This window comes from Mytilus californianus, unplaced genomic scaffold, assembly GCF_021869535.1.
Source record: "Mytilus californianus isolate M0D057914Y unplaced genomic scaffold, xbMytCali1.0.p SCAF_5, whole genome shotgun sequence".
Taxonomy (NCBI): Eukaryota; Metazoa; Mollusca; class Bivalvia; order Mytilida; family Mytilidae; genus Mytilus; species Mytilus californianus.
The window spans coordinates 72,183,587-72,208,943 of NW_026262701.1; the positions used below are offsets into that span (position 1 = coordinate 72,183,587).

Sequence of the window (25,357 nt, forward strand, 5' to 3'; positions counted from 1 at the left end):
CTGAACATAGAAAATGATAGTGCGAGTGGGGCATCCGTGTACTATGGACACATTCTTGTTCAAAATATAATACATTGTTGGGTGTAACTCAGATGCCATTCCTTGAAATTATACGCATAAAGAACGATGACGTTTGAGTCTTTTCAATTCATAAACGGCCTAGCTCCTTCAAGTCGAAATGATCTTGTCACTATTAAACCAAACAGCAAGTAAATTTTTACTGAGATAAGTAAATTTATTGGAAATCCTATTAATCAAAACAACTAATAATTCATGCGCTCACTCCAAAAAATGTGCCAGAATAGTCAACCAGTTGACGGTGGCCGCTTACCGGAAGAAGAAGAACTACTTTTGGAGAGAAAAAATATCTGTTCGATATGCTGCACCCTGTCAAGGGCGGATCCAGGATTTTTGAAAGGTGCGTAATTCCATAAAAGTGAAAAAATCAAGAAAACTTGAATCATCGAAAGAAAATTTCGGACGATTTCAGTATGCTAAAAAATTATATATTTTCCAATCAAAGTGAGGCGTATGCCCTATCCCCCCTGAAGCCGCTACTGCATATTATGTTTTACAATCCAGACTTTGAAATAAAATTTATCTTTAAAAGGGGCATTAGCTGTCAAATTCATGTTCACCGATTTGACTCAAATTCTCATATTTGATTTATAACATACTAAAACATATATCCAAATGATAAAAAGTCTAAAATAAACAACTTGATTTACAATGCATGGGCTCGATAATATGTATCAACATTTCGTGTGTATTTTAGTCTAGACGACATCTAAATTACTATCGAGGTGACCTCCGAAGACTGCCGACGGTCATATAACCCGATATAAACATAAATATAGATATAAATAGATAGCGAACTCGTGCAATTGGATTTTTCTAGGTCAGTTTGATTTCATATTATAAGGTAAATATATATTAATCATCGTTTTTACCTGTAAAAGAATGATTTTTTTGTGGATCGAATCAGTCAATCAAATGGTTTACCCTTGTTTCACTTTCAATGTTGTCTTGACATTCTTTTCCTTTTAATAACTGAGCTCGCCTAATTCATGCGTAACCCATCTCCAGCTAAGGGGTTAAATTGAAGGTCACATGAATACGGATTCAATGAGGTCGAATTATTCACTCGCAAGTGATTAATTCATCATCGATTTTTATTAGCTTATTTTGACCAAATTGAACCAAACTGGCTGTTAAAAGCGAATCATATTTTAATATTTTTTACAGCTCGTAGCTAATGCCCCTTTAAAAATATCTTGTTGTTTCGTTTCATAATGTTTTACAGTATTCCGAAATATTGTATGACATTTGATTACGTATTCAAAAATTTGATCACGTGAACAAGAGGAAGACTTGTCTTTGTCTGCCATTTCCGTTTGAGTGAAATTTCCGGTCAAAAACTTTGGGTAAAACAACTTTTGACTTCCTTAAAATGTTTTATAAAGTAAATTCTGAAGTCCAGTCATCAACTCTATCTCAACATTTATAATATTTTGTTTTAGGATTACAGTTTTACAGCGTGTCAAAGAAAAGGTAACTGTAAAAGCAATGCTTGACCAAACAGGATGTTGAGCGTGGTCTGGCTTTCCGGAAGTTTTGATTAAATTAATGGTTTGCGCTGTAGCAGACAATCATTTCCTCTTCCGATTTGAATTTTAAAAAGTTTATGAATTTATCTGAGAACGACTGCGTTTCCAAAGATTTAAAATCATGTTGTTCAAGATGTCCGCCATGTTTAACATCAAACGGCGTAGGTTTCGAAAGGGCACATGTGCAACATCTAAAAATGTTGGATTGACTCTTGATATACAGTTTTATTCAAATACGACCTGATGTTATTCTTGATTTATGAAGATCCTGAAGTTGATACAGGTGAAATTTATGGTGCAATCTGTTAATTATATAGATTTTAATTTTATGAAGGAACTGCCTAGGTGTAACTCTAAGAAACAGGAAATTTAAGCATTGAACCATTGTATTATAATATTAATTGGATCATCTTCACTTTTGAAACAGTTCCATAAGGTGTCGACATTCTATTTCATGAATGTTCGTTGTTAATAAAATGCTACCATAACAGCATTCTTATCAAGATTTTAAAACGCTTCGACTACTGAACTATGAAAAATTATAGTTGCCTAAATAGGCGACGGAAACAAATAATTTCCGGAAATATGGAATTTTAAATTTTTTCCTGAATTGGGAATTTATGTTTGTATAAATTTTTTTGGAGCCGCCATCCGATTTTAGGGCCGCTAAGCAGCCCTAGATTATAAAGTCTGATAGTAGAAGCATCCTTGTAGATATACATTGTTGTATTTTTACTTGCATGAAAATGTACAAATGTATCTGCCATTAGTTAAACATGTTGAAGTCGCACAAGTTCCCACAAAATTTTGCATTACAATATAAAATGTTTGCAGGCTTCCAGAAATTTATCAAAGAAATCAGACATTTGTTCTAACAGAAGACAATGCTTCATCAGACTTGCCAAAAACCACAGACTACAAAAATTTTGAAGAAAATCTGTTATTGGGAAAATCCAGCAAATTACGGGTTTTCCCTGAAACTAGTAGTGATTTAAGTTACGTATCCGGTATTAACATGATTAACAAAATGATAAAGGGCATGTTTAGTAAAATATACTCAAAGTCGATAAGTTTTGAAAAATTTCACAGTGTTCTATATAATAAATCTTGAATTGATTAAAAAAAAGTAAGCAGTGATATTGTTGTTTTTTTTTCAAAACTACCTCTACCGTATTTTATTGGGAAAAATGCATATTTTTTATTGAAATTTGTATATTTTATTCTAAACACATTTCCGATTTTTTGCCGACCTTTGCAGTCTTTTTTGCACTGTTTTTTCATGTATATTTTGGTTGTCAGACATTTTCAACCTGAAAGGTACTTTTCTAAGAGGGGAAAGAAACAGAAGCAATGATGGTACTTAATGCATTGAAAACCACATGTGTTACAAACACCATGATGATTCTGATCAGAAAACCGGATCTCAAAAGTGCTTTCTAATATCAAAATAATAACATGAATACGATATTTACAATCATTACTACCAATATAATGCCATCACTGTTTGGGGAAAATGTAAAACTTTTTGGGAGGAATTTTAAGCCATATTTATTAGTAATTGGGAATTTTCTCTAGGGGAAAAAGCCGAATTTCGGCTGTAATTTGAGGCAAACAATATCACTGGTAAGCATGTACAATATTTAAGATGTAAATGCAATAATGGGATAAGAAAAACCATATCTAAACATTTAAATTTTAATATGATATTGGTAGCAAAATTTTGAATCATACATTTTTTGTTAACTGGACATAAGAACTGGCAAGTTGCCAATATTTTTCTACCCAACAGAATAATAGCCTCACCAGTCTGAAGTTCCAGCAAAATTTTGAGAAGCCTGTGTTAATGTCAAAATTAGTTATTGTTGCAGTAAGTTTATTTGGAGCTCGGTGTAGATCTAGAGTAATTTGAAGCTATTATACCCAAAAGTGCAAATATGTTTATTGTCACATTTGAAACAAAATGTCATCATACATTTTGTACATATGTAGTTTATCTTACTGCTCATGCTGTTAAATTCCAGTTTACTTAGGTTTAACTTTCAAAACCACCAAGAGGAGATCTCCCCCAATAAAAGCACCCAATAAAGCATGCAAAGGGAGTGAAACCTTGTGTGTTGACTGAGAAAGATTCTTGTAATACACATGACATGCATGTTTCACCATTTATTAATTCATGGCAGCTGTTTAAATGCCTCAGAACAGCTTTGTGGTGTATTCTTGTTCTGTGTTGTTAAATGTAATTAAAAAAACATGAAAGACATTTTTGTTTAAAACGTTCTTTCTTAGTGAACTCTCCTGTTTTCAATTCCTTTGTAGTCATTGCAAGTTCATTTTTTATTCCTACTTTTGTTCAAATGTTGTTAGTACCTACATCATGTACATTTTGTAAACTTGTTAATTTTAATTGAAATCAGTGAGTACCATATATAAAATATGGAGATGTGGCATGATTGTCAATGAGACAACTATCTACATGTAACAGAGTCCAAATGACGTGGATTTAATCAACTTAATGTATAGGTCACCACAAGGCCTATATGTACAACAATGACATGAATGACCCATGCAGTATAATATATTCAATACTGAGTGTACCATATTGACATTGAAATATGGACAGAGTCTTAGAGAGAACCATATCTGGTTGCAGAAAAAAAGGGCTCCCAAATAAACTGCCATGACCGTGTTAAAAGAATGCTTTTGAATCAAACAAAATAACCATTGGGAGCAGGGAAGATACTGATATATTTTATATTGGAATCCAATGGGAACTCTTAGTTTATCATGTTTATGGTTCATATTAATTTTTTAGAAGTCAATAAGAGATTACAATATATATATATAGTTCTTTTTTTTAATTTTAGGAGTTAGTTTACGATGGAAGAGAATGGAGATGGAGAAAATGGCAATAATACTATTACTGTCACCATGACAGATGATGGTTATATATCAATGTGTAAGTTAATTACCATGTTGCAGTACAACAAAAAAAACTTCTATGAGTGTCCCCTTGGTATCTCCCGCCTATTTTTATACGCCCGTTTACAGGACGTACAATGTATTATGGTATAGCATTGTCCGTCTGTCCGTCTGTCGTCAACATGTCGGACATTAACTCAAAAACGCTTTAACCAATTTGCATAAAACTTTGGTGAATTGTTTATATCTATTGACGTGAGCTCCCTTTCGCTTTTTATAAATTTTAGATTTTACGTTTCCGAGTTACAATGTATCAATGGTTATGGGATTTTATTCATTAAAAAAAGTGGGATTTTCCAGTTTTCAGACAATAACTCAAGAATGCTTTCACCAACTTGCAAAAAATTGAGGTGAATTGTTTATATCTATTGACATGAGCTCCCTTTCAATTTTTATAAATTTTAGATTTTACATTTCCGAGTTGCAGGGTTTTGTTCATAAAAAAAGGGGGATTTTCCAGTTTTCAGACAAAAACTCAAAAATGCTTTCAGCAGTTCTTGTGAAACTTTGGTGAATTGTTTATATCTATTGATGTAAGCTCCCTTTAGAATTTTATAAAATTTTACATTTTACATTTCTGAGTTATGGGGTTTTATTCATTATAAAAGGGGGGATTTTCCAGTTTTCGGACAATAACTCAAAAATACTGTCAGCAATTCTCCTGAAACTTTGGTGAATTGTTTATATCTGTTGATGTAAGCTGCCTTTTGATTTTCATAAATTTCTAATATGACATTGAGAAATAATTGAACTTTATTTGTTTATAGTCTGAGAACAGATTTACCAAGTATTGCGCAACAGCACAGTGTATTGCACAACAGCAAGAAATCTTTAATTGAATATAAATTCAATTCATATAACCAATTTCAAGTTCTTTGACTACAATTATTCAGAAACCTATAATTTGTCAAATATTTAGTTACAATCCAAATTCAGACCTGTATCAAGCTTGAATATTGTGTCCATTTTTGCCCCAACTGTTCAGGGTTGGACCTCTGCAGGCGTATCCAGCTGCGCTCCGCAAAGCAGTTTATTTTTAGCTCACCTTGCCCTGAGCTTTTGCTATCATTTGGTGTCCATTGTCCACGACTGGTACACGTTTACAATAATCTTTCCTCTAAAACCACTGTACCAATTTCAACCAAACTTTAACTGAACGGTCCTTAGGGTATATATAGTATGAAGTTTGTTTTTTTGTTCAGCCCTCCCCCCCCCCCCCCCCCCCCCAATAAACCAACATGGCCATCATGGCTTATGATAGAACATAAGGGTAAAATGCATTTATATTGTGTAATTGTGTAATATCTTGAAAACAAGAAAAATGCTCAGAAATGCAAGATCTTTGTATACCTCCATTGTATTCACTACAATTATAAGTTGACCACTTACAGGAGTAATTGCCCTTTAATGACCCTCTTTGACTATTTTTCGAGTTTGCCTATTATCTTTGAAAAATCTATAATAGTCTAGATAAGTATTAACCTTGTGTTAACTGTAAACAGCAAAAATGATCAGGAATACAAGATCTGCAAAAATGATCAGAAATACAAGATCTGCAAAAATGATCAGGAATACAAGATCTGCAAACATGCTCCTATCACTGAAACCACTTGTGATTCTAAAAATATGCATGTGATATTTGCACTTTTACACGAATGAGTCACATATACTATTCATGATTTAAAAGGATCTGTTAAAACACACTTGTTGCTAATTAAAGCTAAGGAGAATTTACAAATTGAGCTTCTAACAAAGTTTTAAATAAATATAATCTAAAACCTTCCAACAACATATACATCGGTTTTATACAATGACCTTTTTCAGCAATGAAAAGACCACATGAAGATGATGAGAATGCAATTGAAGAAGAACCTGTCACCAAACAGCTACACTTAGACGAAAATGATGGAAATATTGTTGAAGTTCAGGTTGGGCAAGAAGAATTACAACTGGAAGAAACAATACATCAAGAGGAACAGCCACAGGCAGAAATTATTACAACTGATGGGTAAACTTCTTGTTTTACATGTAATTCTGTTACAGTTGTGAAAGATACCAGCATTAACATTTAAATTGTGAGCAACTTACATCATGTAGGTTGCCTTCTGCTGAGCCTTCTCAAGTAACTACTGTTTGTCAGATGCTGGTATTAAAGGAACAAGATATATACATAAAAATCTACCTTGTACTTTTTTATGCCCCCGCCATAGCGGTGGGGGCATTAAGTTTTACCCTTGTCCGTCTGTACGTCCCAAAATTGGTATCCGTTCTCTAACTTGAGTTTGCCTCAACCAAATGTTATGAACTTATACACAATGCTTATTTCCACAAAACACAGATCAAGTTTGAATTTTGGTGGCGTCACTTTAAACGTTCTAGAGTTATACCCCTTTACAAATGGAAAAATTGCTGAATTTTTATTTTCCGTTCTCTAACTTAAGTTTGCCTTAACCAAATGTTATGAAACTTATACACAATGCTTATTACCACAAAACACAGATCAAGTTTGAATTTTGGTGCTGTCACTTTAACCGTTCGAGAGTTATGCTCCTTTATAAATTGAAAAATTGCAAAATTTTTATTTTCTTCTAAATATCAAGTAATTTTTAAAATTGGAGTTATCTTCCTTTGTCCATGATTATTGTTGAATCAACTACCATAAATGCTTTATACAATGCAATGTTTAATTTTGACTTCCACTGATAAAACACAGATCAAGTTGAATTTGGGTAGTGTCACTTTAATAACCATTTTTGAGTTATGCCCCTTTATAAATCTAAAGATTGCAAATTTTTAGGTTCCATTCTGTAACTTAAGTTTGCCCCAACCAAACATTATGAAACCTATACACAATATTCATTACCACAAAACTAAGATCAAGTACAAATTTTTTGTTTCTGTCTTCTAACTTTAGTTTGCCTCAACCAAATGTTATGAAACTTATACACAATGCTTATTACTACATAATACAGATTAAGTACGAAATTTGGTGGTGACACTTTTACCATTCTTGAGTTATGTCCATTTATAAACATAAAAATTGCTGAATTTTTCGTTTCCGTTCTCTAACTTTAGTTTGTCTCAACCAAATGTTATAAAACTTATACACAACCATTCTAGAGTTATGTGTGTTTACATATAGAAAAATTGCTGAATTTTCAGTTTCTGTTCTCTACTTAAGTTAGCCTCAACCGAATGTTATGAGACTTACACACAATGCTTATTACCACAAAACTCGGATCAAGTTCAAATTTGGGTAGCGTCACTTTTACTGTTCTTCAGTTATGTAGATATAAGAAGATGTGGTATGAGTGCCAACAGGGCTCGACAATAACGCTTGTCCAATTGTTCGGTACCAGAGGAAAAAAGGGTCGGACAAGTAAAAGTCATATCAAGTTTGTCCGATGGGACAAGTAAAAATCCTTCTGTTTGAAAATAAATTAAATCCAACTTTGATGATCAACATTGATCAAAGTAATAAAAAAAAAACAAGAAAAGAAGATATTTGTTTGACATGTTTACTTGCGACCGATAATTTAAAACTGGTTCTTTGTCAGATACTTTATAACAGATAAAACGCATACTATTCTCGGAAACCCGTCTTACCGAATGTGGCTTTGTAGATAAGGTAACAAGACAGTTGGGCACCGTCACGGAAACGAATCGGCTCCATGTTTAATAGACAGTTCGGCACGGTTGGAGACATTTCGGGACCAAGACAAACCAGTACCTCGTTTTCCTACTTATTCTGTTGCTTTATAATAAATATATGATAAATTTTTTGATCATAAAATTTATAAAATCATATTTGATCATATTTAGACAAAACAATATTTGATTGTGTTTGAATAAACATTTTAATATATTAAAAACAAAACTGATTGTAGTAAGGCATTAATCATAATAATCAATATTTTATCAACCCAAAAGACCAGGATACAAACCAAATGAGTGTAGACTGACAGGCCTAACAGACTGTGCCTGATGTGCAGAGTCTGATGAGACTTTGGCATTGATGAAAAATAGAACTGAAGTCCTGTGACTAGACTTGACTAGATTCAGTTTTTCTGGATTCATATTTTTGAAAAAGGATATCAAGAGATATAAATCAAATTCTGTTCTATTGTTTTAATTCATTTTGTTCATTGAATCAACCTAAAATGCAAAAAAAGGTTAATATAAAGGTTTATTTTTGGACAAGTTATAATTCCATTCGGACAAGTAAGTTTTGGTATGTACTTGTCCTATTGGGCAAGTTGGAAAAAAAGTTATTGTAGAGGCCTGGCCAATGAGACAACTCTCCATCCAAGTCAAAATTTATAAAAGTAAACCATTAAAGGTCACAGTACGGTCTTCAACACGGAGCCTTGGCTCACACTGAACAGTAAGCTATAAAGGGCCCCAAAAATTACTAGTGTAAAACCATTCAAACGGGATATCATATAGTTATAAAGGGTCATATATAATTAGAATCTATTTATGTAATTATCCTAGCAAGCCTAAATCAGAACCATCCTGCACTGCACCACTTACCACATATCAAACATTTGTACTAGTTATGTCCCTTTATAACTATATGATATGCAAGAGGGGGCATCATCTGTGTCCACATGTGGACACTATCCACATTTATTTTTTTTCTTTTTCACTTGAACAGTTAGGGTAAGAACTGAACAAATGCTCAGATTTAATGCAGTTACTGGTTTGTGGGCTTTTCTAGATCTAGACATGAACTCTCAAAGACATTTTTGCTACATGATAGAAAAGTTTCTTTTAGTTTGGCCTCATGAACTTACAATTATTAATCAAAGATCAATTGGTGGCAATATGATATTTTCATAAGAGAATGCAATTTAGTACAAATGTTTGATATGTGGTAAGTGGTGCAGTGCAGGATGGTTCTGAATTATGCTTACTAGGATAATTACATAAATAGATTCTAATTATATATGACACTGCATTGAGTGTGATACGATATCTCTCCTCTCAAACAGTAGAATTTTCAAATAAAAAAGGTCATAAGGTGAAGCTTGGGTACAAATGTAAGCATTTTAAATATTAGCTTCAGCGATCTGCAAAAACATGTGTACTTTCTAAAAGAAAAAAACAATCAACTGGCAGAAGAAAGTATAAATCGGCTAAGAATTAGAGAAATATGCGTATATCATATATCTTTATCAGAATTGTGACTTTTCAGAGTTGTTTATGAAGAAGAGGTTATACAACATCAAGGAACAGCTCCACAATACCAGAACCTGATTATACAACATATGGACATCGCTGAACCTCTTGCTACTCTCAAAACTCTCCTTGAAATGAGATTACAGTGTTCGCTTTCTGACCATCAATTCTATCTCCAAGATGCCATACAGGTAAGGAGTGGTGTTTCTACTGAGAATTAAACGTTAAACAGTAAATACCAGTATGTGAAGTAATAGAAAAATTTCATTGGGTTGCAGGGCAAATAAACAAAAAATTGCCAATGATAAATTTGTGTCATGCAAGTGTATACATGCATTACTCTGCACAATAGAAAGTCAGGAATGAAGAGATTTTCAACTAAATCACATTAAAGTATTCAGTTATACTGGAATAACCCAATAGTTTATATGCTTAAAGTGTCATTGTTTTCTTTAAAGGTATAAAGGTTCAAATAGTTAACTCATACATGATTCTTAATTTTCAGCTTGATACAACCAAAAGTTTAGTAGACCAGTGTGTACAAGGAGAAGGCATGGTACAAATTAATTTAGAAATTAAATCACAGCCAGGTAAGGTCTACATTATGTTGTTAAACTGTTGATAAGAAATCATATAAAACAAGACCATTGATTTCCAGTTTAGTTTTTGTTCTAACAGGCTATTTGATTATGCATTTCTTACCAGTAGAAGAAAAAAATGATATGTAATTGCATTGTTATTAGTCTAGAATGGACCACCTACAGAATTTAATATTAGGTGAAGACCGGCAACCAATGGAATAAAATAGAATATTGATAACCAACCACTCATAGATTATTTTATAAAGGCCATAGATTTTTCTACCTACCAAAGATACAGATGGAGATTAAGGTGATTGCTTTACGCTGCATCAGCACAAAAGGCTATATCTAGGCGATGGAGATTAAGGCATAAAATGCAGAAGTGTTTGTCAGATTATTAGCTTGACATATAAAATTATCTAGTTTTTTACATGCACACCAATGCAATATATAAGGTTGCTGTGATCCACATGTTAGTAAAGGAAATAACTTTTTGTTGACTATGATTTTCTAGTTGATGGTTTTGACCATGATTATTTCTACCAACAAATTGATTATTGTTTCAATATTTTAATTATCTAAATAAATTTGTAATTGTAATGACAATTACAGAGAGCATTAAGAATGTTACTGTAAGTTCTTTTGATCAAATGTGCCTCACTTTTTCTAGTTTTCTTTACAGATGAAAATTTTTGGAGGATTATATGATCCCTCAAAATTAGGAGGGGATTATGCCATGCTTCATTTATAGAATAAATAATAATCAAAAGTAATTTGACTTTGCAGGTGTAAAACCCAAAATAAACATTGTTGACATACTGAAACCAGCTGATGAAGTAGAGCCACAGATTGTAGAAGGTAAGGATTGTTGTATAAATACAGGGTTACACATAAGTCTTTTTATGAAGCTGTGAATACAAAATACTAATAGATGAGAATATAAATAAATGGAGATGTGTGGTATATGTTAATTATATATAATGAGAGAGCAATCCAATAGTAAATTGACCAAAAGACATCTAAATAATAAAGAGGCAACATGCAGTGTTCAACTATAGGCAGATGTCAATACAATTGTCCCATATTTATAAAATTTGTGAAAAATGTAACACAATCAAAGATCTGCCATTAAACCTTATTATCCAAATAAGAAAAAACATTTAAAAAAAAAGAGATGAGATATGAGGGTCCATTTATTTAAAAAAAGAATGCTCTTACATTAAAATGTTTAGTTTTTCAACAAAAATCAGTGAGGTTTGACTAATTTAAAACAGCTGTTCAATTACATTGAATGTTTGCATTGTGGGAACATTTTTAGTCTATTTAATTATGAAATTTTGAAATCATGACAGTATTTCTGCATCAATGTTGTTGGTTTTCTTTTAATGATAAAAAGTATTTTTAAAATTATTTCTTAAACAGTTTGATATTTACAATGATTTATGAAAAAATACAGACCCATATGTAAAAAAAAGATATAATGTTTTAAGAAAAATATTAAAACTTACCAGATTATTACATAGAAATTGGAAGTTTCAAGTAGAATGCTCAGTGTTTTCCATTCGGCATTTAAGCCGGGTGTGCCGACCACCTTCTTTTCAAAGCCGACCACCTTTCCATTTTAGGAGGTGGTCAGCTTTTTTTTCAAATTCCGGATTTATTTTGGTTCCGCACAGTAAAAAATTAAATACTAATCGCGCCTCGCTGATTGTTTTCATTGACAAAAATGGCGGATAGTCAAATTTCAATGTTTTCTTTTATTGATCGGGGGGAGAGAAAGGCAGATAACGATGGTGGTAAGGAAAATTCTAGGCCAAATAAGTCAACTAAAACGGATAGTTGTATTGAAATTGTTGAAATGGAAACAAAAAAGGTATCAAATCAACGTAAAAGGCACACAAGTGATCGCGAAGATAAACAGGTTGGGAACAATCCCCCAAATGAGGGATATCCCTTAAATGAGGGACTGTCTCTCTGGCAAGAGGTTATGTTAATTCTGTTGAAAAAAAGAAAAGAGAAAAACTTAGATTTTTTAACTTAAAAGGGGGAAAATCGTTGTATTCGGACCAACTTTTCTAAAAGAAGGTCCCATTATTTTTAATGATAAAGAAGATATAAGTCCAGGAATATTACAAAATTCTTGGACATGGTTTGACCATATAATACCAAATAGATGTATAGTTCTTTGGGAAAATTTTCTGTTAATAAAATAAATATGTGCTCATTTGTATCTTGTTAAATGTACCCCTCATAAAAGAGATAGTCATTACATTGAGAGGTTACCCCTCATTTGATAAATATGAACAGAACTTTAAATGGTTAATCATCACAGAAGGAGGATATTACTGCTCTGTGTTCCAAAAATACAGCACTAAAGCGAGGAACAGGACAGAAACTTGGATCTATAAGCTATGCATATGCCATGTATGCAGGTGGAGGGAGTCCTACAAAAGCCATATCTGCTATCCGAGATCCACAAAACTAATTTGTCAAATAAATGGCTAGCAGTGATAGCAGAAGAACAGTTCAATTTTATTAAATGTGAATACCATACTAGTCCTTCATTTTGTGACCCCCTCCAACAGTAAAAAAAACCGGTTTGGAAATGTTAAAACAAAAAAAAACACCCGGTTGCAAGTGATTTTTTTAAAACACCCACCTTACCTAAGTGAAAAATGGAGAACACTGATGCTTATGGAGGCAATTTTTAAAACAACAATTTGTTTACACAGAACCACCACCACCGCCACCACCTCCAGTACAAACAATAACACCACACAAGAAGCAACAGACGAAAGTCGTCATTCCCTTACCAGAGGAGTCAGAAAATGTTACACGGTGGATTGTTGACCAGAATTTTAGACGGGAGCAGGAAAGATTAAAGATTCCATTTGGTAAAACATTTATTAACTATTTCCATAACAGTAATTTTTATGATTTGAACCTTTCAAGAGTTGTCTTTCTTAGAATATGTTTAGTGCTTTTTATTTTCAAATTCTGTTTACAAATGTTACAATGATATAAATACTTTATTAAATACAATACTATTAATATTTTATTAAATGATTTATTCAAAGTATATTGAAATGTTTTAGATTATAGCCTGCTTTTAAGGTTATTGCATTGCCTCTGTGACATAATTTGATTTATCTATTCAGATCCTAATCAGTGGAGTGAATTACATGTCAGACATTGGATAGACTGGGCTATCAAGGAATTCCATTTGGATGGAGTAACTGCAGAAAGCTTTCATATAAATGGCAGGCAGTTATGTGAAATGACACATCCAGAATTTGTGAAATTGATACCTTTTGACAGAGGAGATATTTTTTGGACACATCTTGAGTTGTTAAGGAAGTGTAAATTTGTTGGTAAGAAAATTATTACAAGGAAATGTTTGAACAATGTAAATTTAGTTTTTTGTCAGTAATTCATCTTCTTAACAGCTTTTAAAATGACATCATCTCTATGTGTATACAAAACAATTGCTTTTTATTAGTCCCCTACCAACAAAATCTAAGGGGACTATAGGTTTGCACTCTGTCCGTCTTCCTGTCCATCTGTCAGTCCGGCAAATCAGTTTTCCACACTTTTTTCTTCGTGCGTGAAGATATTAATTTGATATTTGGTATATAGTTTTATCATAACCAGCTACATATCAAATTTGAATTTTGTTCCGGTCTGATGATTTTGTGCAAAGTTATGGTCCTCAGACTAAGAAAATTCATGCAAATAATCAGTTTTCCTCACTTTTTTTCGTCATGCTTGTCAAGTTGAAAATATTGATTTGATATTTCTTATATAGTTTACACCATGACAAGTTATTGTTCAAGTTAGCATTTTGTTCCAGTACAATGCATTTTTAACCAGTAGGGGACTATGTATTGCCATGCAATACTCTCAAAATGCTTGTTGTATTTAATAATAGTTTTATTTAATTACACTGTGAACATTATATTTCTGTTTTTATTTCTCACAACTTCTTATTGTTATTACTCTAGTTATCTCTGTGTCAACAGTTTATGTTGGAATTTTTAAAGAAAATAATAAAAAAAGTTGTAATCTGTATTAAAACCAAACGTAAAACAATTTTAGATGCTGAAGATGTAAATAACACTTTATTTATTTAGTGTTTCTGAAGCGCTTTTCTGGATTAAAATTCATCAGAAAAACTGAAACATTACATGTCTTTTGGGGTTTTTTTTGTGTTGTTTGGTAACTTTCACATTACCGTATGCTGACTGGTGTATACATATTTTCGAAAATAATTGAAACTACTTTGCAAATCTATTTACATATTATATTTTGACATTATTTTTTGTTGTTGTTCCAGCTGTTATGCAGACACCAACACCACATGCTATTACAACAATTACAGTGTCAACATCTGGACAACAGGATGGTATGTTGAATCTGACAGGTGAAAAATAGAAATAAAAAGTTGATGTGACATTTTCATGAAAAACATAGTGTATTGTTTTCTTTCATTATTGTGCACAAATCTTTAGATCCCTGCTTGACTGGACATAAAACGATAATTTATTCCAAATTGCCATTTTAAAGATCTTTTATTTGCACTTTTGATAGTATTTTGGGTTTTTTAGTATTTGTTGTGCAAAATGCTTTACATGAGTTTAATATTTCTGGGTTACAGTTTATTAGCACTGTTTTATTCTTCAGAACATTAGATCAACTATATGGATTATCTTGAATTTTTTTTTAAAGAATCTGACAAATCTTCATTAAGTCAAAATGTAAATGAGAATAATGACTACAATTCACTTTTTTGTATGTTGTAGGAAGACTTAAACATTTAAAACAACACAGACCAAGATCTCCAAGAATTACTGGTGATGAAAGATTGTCTCATGGCAACAGAACAGGTAAAGAAATAAATATGTCTTGCTCCACTTATCATGGCCTTCAAACTGTTCTGTGTCATTTTTGGTTAGCCAATCCCCAGCTTGAGACCATTACATGTATATTTCGCTACTCCTAAAGCGTTTTGTTGATTGTGCCATATGATGTAAACATTGGTCCATCTTGTCAAACTATGTTGTGAACTTTTGATGTCATTATTTTTATACGACCGCAAAAAAAATTTTGTGGTCGTATATTGGTATGACGTTGGCGTCGTCGTCCGAAGACACATTAGTTTTCGCACTCTAACTTTAGTTTAAGTGAATGGATCTCAATGAAATTTTACCATAAGGTTCAATACCACAAAAGGAAGGTTGGGATTGATTTTGGGGGTTATGGTACCAACAGTTAAGGAATTAGGGGCCAAAAAGGGGCCAAACATAAGCATTTTTGTAACTTCCAGACATAACTTGTGTGTAAGTGTATGGATCTCTCTGACATTGTACCACAAGGTTCCATATCACAAAGGGAATGCTGGGATTGATTTTGGGGGTAATTGCCTCCAATTTTTAGGAATTAGGGGCCAAAAAGGGGCAAAAAACAAGCATTTTTCTAGTTTCATGACAATAACTTGTGTGTAAGTGTATGAATCTCTCTGACATTGTATCACAAGGTTCCATATCACAAAGGGAACGCTGGGATTGATTTTGGGGGTAATTGCCTCCAAATTTTAGGAATTAGGGGCCAAAAAGGGGCAAAAAACAAGCATTTTTCTAGTTTCATGACAATAACTTGTGTGTAAGTGTATGGATCTTTACGAAATTGTACTACAAGGTTCCATATCACAAAGGGAAAGCTGGAATTGAGTTTGGGGGTAATTGCCCTAAACGTTTAGGAATTTGGGGCAAAAAAGGGGCAAAAAATAAGCATTTTTCTAGTTTCCAGACAAAAACTTGTGTTCAAGTGTATGGATCTCTCTGAAATTGTACTGCAAGGTACCATACCACAAAGGAAAGGCTGGGATTGATTTTGGGGGTAATTCCCTCAAAATTATAGTAATTAGGGGCCATAAAAGGGCAAAAAAACAAGCATTTTTCTAGTTTCAGGACAATAACTTGTGTGTAAGTGTATGGATCTTTATGAAATTGTACTGAAAGGTTCCATATCACAAAGGGAAAGCTGGGTTTGAGTTTGGGGGTAATTGCCATAAATGTTTAGGAATTTGGGGCCATAAAGGGGCCAAAAATAAGCATTTTTCTTGTTTCCAGACAATAACTTGTGTTCAAGTGAATGGATCTCTCTGAAATTGTACTGCAAGGTACCATACCACAAAGGGAAAGCGGGGATTGAGTTTGGGGGTGATGAATCATAAGGGGGTTCAAAAAATTTTGGGGGGGGATTTTTTTTTTCCTTTTTTTTCTTTAAAATTTTCCATTTTGAATTGGTTATTTCTGATTTATATATGAAAGCAAATAATAATGATATGGTTTGAATAGGTAAATTAAAATTTTTTAAGTTCTTTCATTCTGTGTCAGAAACCTATGCTGTGTCAAATATTTAATTACAATCCAAATTCAGTGCTGTATCAAGCTTGAATGTTGTGTCCATACTTGCCCCAACTGTTCAGGGTTCGACCTCTGCGGTCGTATCAAGCTGCGCCCCAGCGGAGCATTTTATTTCTGCTTGTGTTCAATGTATTGTGAGGCAGCTGCCTCTGACTTTTAACTACAGGTTTATTTTTTTCCAATTAACAAAAGTAATCTCTTGATTATTGCTATATAGTTCAGAGTGGAATTTATTAGAAAAATTTGAGAATGAAAACAGTTGAATTGCTTAATTTCTGTGTTAGGATAAAATGTAAAAAGACAACAACATATATGTATATGAAAATATGATTATAATATTATGATAACTTTAGTATGATTTATTAGCAGTTTAAGACAGATGTAAAAAAAAACAATGTAGCTTGTTGGAAAATGGTTCATCATAATGCACCACAGCATATTCTGATTCGGTTTCTTTTTTACAATGCTTCCCCTGGTCTTAACTCAAAACATTTGGAATAAAAACATTTCTGTATTTCCAAAAAAATGAGGAGATGTGGAATGATTTCTATTAAGACAACTATCCACCAGAAGGCTAAAGGACAAGGCTGTAAGCAATTGCAGGTACAGCTTTCAACAGTGAGCAAAACATATAACTGTATAGTAAGCTATAAAAGGCCCTGGAGTTACAAATGTGAAACAAATCAAAAGAGGAAAATTACCTGATTTAAGAAAATACCATTCAGCCAAAAACCGATTATGGCAGACAGCAAAGAACAACACACTTAAATTAAAGGCTGATGGTGTGGGACAGGCATTTAAAGTATTTGGTGGAGTTAAACATGTTTATGTCATTTTGTCTTTGGCGGAGAGTTGGCATTGGCAATTGGCAATCATACCACATCTTTTTATTTTTTATGCCTCACTTAGGGGCATTATGTTTTCGGTCTGTGGGTCCGTCCGTCTGTCCTGCTTCAGGTTAAAGTTTTTGGTCAAGGTAGTTTTTGATGAAGTTGGAAGTCCAATCAACTTGAAACTTAGTACACATGTTTCCTATGATATGATCTTTCTAATTTTAATGCCAAATTAGAGTTTTGACCCCAATTTCACGGTCCACTGAACATAGATAAGTGATAGTGCAAGTGGGTCATCCGTGTACTATGGACACATTCTTGTTTATATTGATAGCATTTCTGTATTTGTAGGTTTAAAGTGATTATCAGTCAGGGGACTTATTGAAATAAGTGATTTTTAAATCACTTATTTAAGTAGCAAATTCAAAGTTTTGTCACAAATTGTGATTTTGTAGTTTTACCAAAATTTTAAACACATAGGTTTAGATAATATCTTTTCATTAGTAAAATTGGAAAAAATTAACTTTTTGCTTCTTTTAAGCAGCAAGGTTTGTGCCTTTGATGAAATCATTTAGCTGCAAATTCTATTTTAGTTGAAAAAATGCTATAAAAATGGCTTTCCATAATGAACTGTTACTTTCTTAACAGATTTTTCCCAGCAGTGGGAGTATTTTTCCTGTAAAATTTAAGGTTTCATCTTATAGATTATGTAATTTAATTCTACTGTTCGCTATCAAAATTTCACTGTTCGGAGGTGTTGAAATTAGTGGGGGTTATTAAAATAATGATACTTAAAGAAGTTATTTTTTTGGAAGGAAATTGAGGTATGATACTTAAAAAGTGATTTTTATGTCATTATCCTAGATTTAGTACAAGGTCATCACCTGACATGACCCGGTCATCCTATCAACACAGATGTTGGTTCTGATAATTTTAGCAACATAATTAGTCCCTGGATCATTAGTATTCTATATTTAAAGCTACAATAAAATTAAATCACTTAGTCTAGTGATTAATTTGTACTACTGTGGATTCATTATTATTCGTTGGATACCAATTTTCGTGGATTTCGTGGATACAGGTTAACCACGAAATTAAATGTTCAACGAATAACAAATTTTCTAAGGGCTTCAATGCTGACCTCGGCAAAACCACGAAATTAAATCTCCACGAACATGCAAGTTTTCCTTAATCCACGAAAATTGGTACCAACGAAAATAAATGAATCCACAGTACTTAAATAGGTGATTATTAAAGAAAGACAACTCTTACTTCCAACCTTTATGGACATAATGTTACTTGAATCAGTGATTTAAAAAATCACTCATTTAAGTAAGTCTCCTGACTGATTATTGGGACATTCAACTTAATATTTCTTTGATTTTGTAGGAAACAATGGACAGATTCAGCTGTGGCAGTTTTTATTAGAACTACTGACAGATAAAGACTGTAGGGAAGTGATTCAATGGGTCGGTGATGAAGGAGAATTTAAATTGAATAACCCAGAAATGGTGGCCCAGTTGTGGGGTCAGAGGAAAAATAAACCAACTATGAACTATGAGAAACTTAGTAGAGCACTTAGATATTACTATGATGGGGATATGATTGCAAAGGTCAGTTATTTTTAGATGATCAAATACTATTGATATCTGCAATAATAAATCAAGTGGCCAGCTGTTGTAATTTGCTATATCCTCAAATTTCAGGAAAACTGAAAATCGGCTGTCAGATTTATTTACTTTGTCCCACATCATGGAATATCCGATAAGAGTTGTCTCCCATTTTCAGTGATATTTGAATATGTTAATTTTAATAGATTTATTTCTATATATATGTCTCTATTAGAATGATTTAAAACTGTAAAATTCAAATTTTCGTAATGAATTTTGACAGGTACATGGAAAAAGATTTGTATACAAGTTTGTGTGTGATCTGAAAATGCTGTTAGGATATACTGCAGGAGAACTCAATAGACTTGTTACTTTTTGTGCCGAAAGGAAGTTGCAGAGAGTAAGAGAATCTTTGCGACCAGGCACATGTAAGTTTTAAATTAAATATAAGTATAGATGAAAGGGATAAAAGGTGTATGTACATAACTCAGCAATTACTAATAAAATATGCTAAGACAAGGGCTTTCATACCTGTTCTTATAACATGTTAGTATGTTAGCGTTTGCTACACTCTATGATGAATTAAGAAGTTCATATGGAATACATTCTTTTCAACCAATACAAAAATACAAATGAGGATATTTTACTCATGAAAGAATTTGAAAGTATCATGCTGTAGATGAGAAAAACTAATAGGTTGTTTCAATATTATTATATGATTTTTAATTTAACATATCAAATTCATTGGAAATATATATATTTTTTCATTTCAGTACAAATAGCAATGACAACATCATGATAGTAAAACAGATTCTGTGATTATCCTCCTGTTCAAATGTTGGACCATTTGTCTGTACAGTATTTATAATATTTTGTATAGATATGTGCAGAAATATTATTTTCTTGCCTGTCAGGTTGTTTTAGTTGAAACTTGTTAACTATTTAAAAATTAAAGAACTGTCTGGGAACTCAACTACAACTGAAAAAGCTATTTTTAGTATGCAAGTTTAATTTTGGGCTTTATAACTTTTATTATTAGATTCTTGTTCCAACAACATTTGTTTTCAAAAATGTTAGTTGAATATTTTTCTTTTTGAAATTGATTCCTTTAGCGAAAAAGCTGTTTCCAGATTGAAAATGTCAAAATGTTGAATACAAAATTGTTATCTTATGGTATTATTTACTTTTTAAAATAAGACATTTTCTGTACAACATTTAAAAGAAATGAGGTTCCGGTATTGATAATATCTTGCAGATTCAATGAACTTTAAAATATTGTGAAAAAAGATTCAATTGAATTTTTAACTTTTGAACATAAAATTCTTAACTTATTTTGAGGAAAAATTCTGTCTGAAGGTTTTAATTTGCTGGAAATGTATGCAAGTAAAATGCTATGTCTTGTGATCTAAAGTGCAGCTTAAATATTTGATTTTATATGCATTGTGCTGGTCATATGTACATATATCCTGAATCAGGAATAAAATGTTAGTGCTCAGGGTCTGAACTAATATATGTATTGTAAATATTGAAATGAAATGAAATGATGAGAATTTTGTCTTTGGCAAAACAATTTTGTTTGTAAAATAAAATAGCAATAGACGGTCAGGGGCATTACTTAAACAAGTAACTTTCAAAATTATCTACACAAGTTATGTTGAGAACAAGGCTTCTCTTTTAAATTATTATTTTTATGAGTGACTTTTGTAAATTTAATTTAGATAGGTGTCCATTCATTTAGATTTTACTAGCTTAAACTAATCATCGCAGACATCTGGTTATTTTTCCCATGAGATATCAAAAATTATCCTCCTGAAACACTAATTGCCTCCCAGACGCACTTACATGCCTCTGACTGATGGATGCATTTTGTATATAGTTGTTTATGCTTTCAAATATAAACATGAATATTTTTAGTTATTCTGTCAATTGGAACTGGATTTAAAGGAAAACAGTACCAATGTTTGAATTCTTCAAGTTCCATATATATTGGAGATTGTTTACATCTGGAGAAGATGGTGAAATAAATTAAATGTATCAATATTTTAAATAATTTTATTAATTATTGAAATAATGGGGCTTTGGTGAACAATTTTTACATCTTGATCTTTAGGCAATAAGGTTAAAAAAAAAAAAAGGTGTGATACCCTCATGGGTAGTCAAGGTCGTTAAACACCCCTTTATTAGTAGTAATCTATAAGAAGAATTCTAACGTATAAGGAAAATTGAAGGTGATAAAAAAAATGAAAAAGATGGCATTGATTTTTTAATAATGTACAAAGATGTAAGTATTTGTGAATTGATATTCCTGTTTTCGAGTATTTTTTTAATGCTTGTACAGTATCTATATTTATAATTGAAACAACCATTGCCTTAATATATTCATATGTGCACATTTCTAGAAGTTGTATACATCATTGTATATGTATGTAAATTAATAGATTATTTGTTCCATGTTATCGAAAAAAAATACTATTTGTGGTAGACTGTTGGAACAGTAGAGAAGTCAGTCTTCAGTTCAACAGGGTATTATTATCTGTTTTGAAATATGAAAATCTCAGAATTGTTCAAGATCTCCTTTTTTTTAAACAAAATTTCCATACTTTTCAATCATTTTGTAAATATGTCATTGATGCATAGGTCAGTATCTCAAATCAAAACATTCTGTTTGTTAAATGTAGTTAAGTTTGTGTGAACCTCAATTTTAACAATATTTGTAAAAGAAAATGTAATGTTCTTCAAGTTGTAATGTTGTGGTTTTATTCCCCGAATATACATTTTTTTCTCAATAATTGCAAAAAACATAACAAGAAAAAAAAGAATTTGCACATTTGGAAAATATGATTCAGTAACAACTATTTGTGGAATCTATGCAAATGTGTTATCTTGTTGATGTTATAACTGAATAAACAGTGATCTTGACCCATTATAAAAAAACAAAAGTGGACTCAACCTAACAAAACCTTTTTTCCCCTTCATCCTTAAATTGATATTACCAAATACTGTGTATTCAATAATATGGCAGTAATGGGCCAAAACATTTTGAGGGGTACAGACTGCCATTTCATAGACTAATAAAAAAAATCTTTAAAAATGGATCCACCCAAAACTTCATTTTGATGGATCTGTCATTGTCTACAATAATAAGTGCTGAGGTTGTTGTTAGCAATGGTAAAACATGAATATAAGTAGACTTTAGTGAAATACAAATCCATAGTTGCTTTGAAAGCAGCAAGTGTTAAATCGTGAAGAAATGTATTGTTCAATGAAGAACTGATCCTGTCAAGAGTAATATTAGAACCAATGATATTAATCTAAGCCATTACATTAAATATTGCATGTTATTTTCTTTCATATGCCATCAAACAATTGTATGCTTGTTTTTTCATCCAAAGTACATTTAATGTATACAGTGTATTATATTGACTGCACAAGTGAAATCATATTTTACCCTCGGCATGGTCTTTCTATATAGTGCAACATAGTTGTGTTGTAATGTCATCAAGATCTATGTTTTGAGGACTCAGGCCTTTGTTGGCATTGAGGCTCATTGTTAGAAATCCATAATTGTTATATTTCTCACATAGACATTCATACCACCTTTTTTTCTAATTTCCATAATATATGTAAATATGAAATAGAGCAAATTGAATTATTATAATTATAATTGTTTTGATTGAAGCAGAATGAGCTATTATATCTTTCAAATTTTTAGCTTTTAGCGTTCCAGACAAAGGTAAATCCAGAAAAGTGCTTCGGATGCATTTGATTTATTTTTTCATTGAAAATCTTAAATATGTAAATATTTGTCTCTTTTAAGGCAAACATAAAATGCCATTAATCTATTACTATCAGAAGTTTTTTTTTTAACCGAATATAGCACTGTAATAAAGAAAAATAACTTGTACAGAGCATATTTCTGATTAAAAATAGTGAACTGAAAAATTTGTAGATATGTCCTAGTCCTGTTATTCATTATATATAGAAGACTTTTTATTAATTTGTTACATTTTATGTTGAGTTATAATGTGCATTTATTACCTTATTGTAAATAATGTCAAAGACCACATTTGATTATGCATTGTTTATACACTTGTTGACTTGTATATAGTGAAAACCTTTATAAATTAAAAAATCTTGTACATACATTGTGTTGTTTGGAAATCATGAGGTGCCTTTAAGGGGGCAGGGGGGTAGGCCCCTTATGGAGCTACATATATGGTCAATGCATAGACCTATTTATACGACCGCAAAAAAAAATTTTGCGGTCGTATATTGGTATGACATTGGCATCGTCGTCGTCGTCGGAAGACACATTGGTTTATTGCACTCTAGCTTTAGTTTAAGTGAATGGATCTCTATGAAATTTTACCATAAGGTTCAATACCATAAAAGGAAAGTTGGGATTGATTTTGGGGGTTATGGTACCAACAGTTAAGGAATTAGGGGCCAAAAATAAGCATTTTTGTAACTTCCAGACATAACTTGTGTGTTAGTGTATGTATTTCTCTAACATTGTACCACAAGGTTCCATATCACAAAGGGAATGCTGGGATTGATTTTGGGGGTAATTGCCTCAGAATTTTAGGAATTAGGGGTAAAAAAGTGGCAAAAAACAAGCATTTTTCTAGTTTCCAGACAATAACTTGTGTTCAAGTGTATAGATCTCTCTGAAATTGTACTGCAAGGTACCATACCACAAAGGGAAGGCTGGGATTGATTTTTGGGGGTAATGAATCATAAGGTGGTTCAAAACATTTGGGGGAGGGATTTTTTTTTCTTTAAAATATTCCATTTTAAATTGGTTATTTCTGATTTATATATAAAAGCAAATAATAATGATATGGTTTGAATAGGTAAATTAAAAATTTTTTAAGTTCTTAGACCACATTCATTCTGTTTCAGAAACCTATGCTGTGTCAAATATTTAATCACAATCCAAATTCAGTGCTGTATCAAGCTTGAATGTTGTGTCAATACTTGCCCCTACTGTTCAGGGTTCGACCTCTGCGGTCGTATCTAGCTGCGCCCAGCAGAGCATTTTATTACATGTTCTTCTAATGTTGCTCAGTTTGGGGGACCCCTCTTTTTCAAAATCCTTGATCAGCATCTGGACATCTAGGGAACCCCTAATAGTAAGTAAATGATACTTGCTGTGCAGTTGTATGTATAGCATTAGCACATCTAATTTTCATGGTGATTATTTTGCCTGTTCCTTCAGTCATGGTCTATTGACTTTGAAACTTTAGGATAGTTAACAGTTCAGTTTAAGAGGTACCACAAATGGTAAGAAAATTATGTTAGTAATGCAATTGTTTTATCAATGGCACATCTCATTTCCATGGAGATTATTTTGGCCCATCCACTTCCTCAAATAATGTCTATTTTTGTATCAATAAACAATATAACAAAAAACAATACAATTTACAAATAATGAATATTTAACAACTTAAATTCACAATTGGAAAATTGTTGGACAGGATTTTTATTAATGTCACAAACAGACATGGTCTATTGACTTTTAAACTTGAGCATAGTTTTGCCTGTTAATGTTTGTGATTAGGTCAGTTTTAGGGAAAGCACTAATGGAAAGTCAATGATACTTGTATTAACATGAGCACATCTCTTTCCAGGAGTTTCATTGACCCTGAGACCTCAAAAATGGTCTATTGACTTAAAACATTGCCTTTTCTACATTTTAAAAGGTTATGATTGGGTCAGTATAAGGAGAACCACTAATTGCAAGTCAAGTCAATGATATTTGTTGTGCAGTAAAGAGATATTGGGTCAAGTCAATGAGACGGCAACCCAGCAAAAACAAAAACAAAATACCAGTGGGTTATCAATGCCCAAGTTTCCATACATTATGCAAAGTTTTAAATAGCTGGAATCAAACTACCACAGATCTTGCATCAAAATGAAATTCTCAAATTAAAAAAAAAAAGATTTTATAACAATACACATTGGCATGGGACAAGCACATTTACATATTGCAGGTTGAAACTAGTTTGATATGTGAAATTACAAAAAAAAGCAAAGATACACATAACAATCAATCTAAAAAGGCATCGACATGAAGCAAAATACTATATTAGCTTGGAGTTCTTTATTTATACTGGAGGTATGCCTTTTTAAATCTCCAAC

General features: G+C 32.1%; 1 protein-coding gene across 4 annotated transcripts; it reads left to right on the top strand.

Moving 5' to 3' along the window:
• Positions 1 to 1,357: 1,357 nt before the first annotated feature.
• Positions 1,358 to 23,359, top strand: LOC127703016 (GA-binding protein alpha chain-like). 4 transcript variants are annotated; one of them, XM_052207389.1, is made up of 13 exons: positions 1,358 to 1,424; positions 4,472 to 4,563; positions 6,411 to 6,594; positions 9,784 to 9,958; positions 10,273 to 10,357; positions 11,135 to 11,206; positions 13,081 to 13,242; positions 13,507 to 13,719; positions 14,682 to 14,768; positions 15,148 to 15,231; positions 18,996 to 19,219; positions 19,500 to 19,644; positions 19,990 to 23,359. In XM_052207389.1, exons 2-13 carry the CDS (start codon positions 4,485 to 4,487, stop codon positions 20,013 to 20,015), a joined length of 1,536 nt encoding a protein of 511 aa, XP_052063349.1. In that variant the 5' UTR covers positions 1,358 to 1,424; positions 4,472 to 4,484; the 3' UTR covers positions 20,016 to 23,359. The 4 variants fall into 4 exon arrangements, with proteins under 4 accessions (XP_052063349.1, XP_052063352.1, XP_052063350.1 ...); XM_052207392.1 differs by having other exon boundaries at positions 14,682 to 14,750; XM_052207390.1 differs by having other exon boundaries at positions 1,415 to 1,551.
• Positions 23,360 to 25,357: the final 1,998 nt, after the last annotated feature.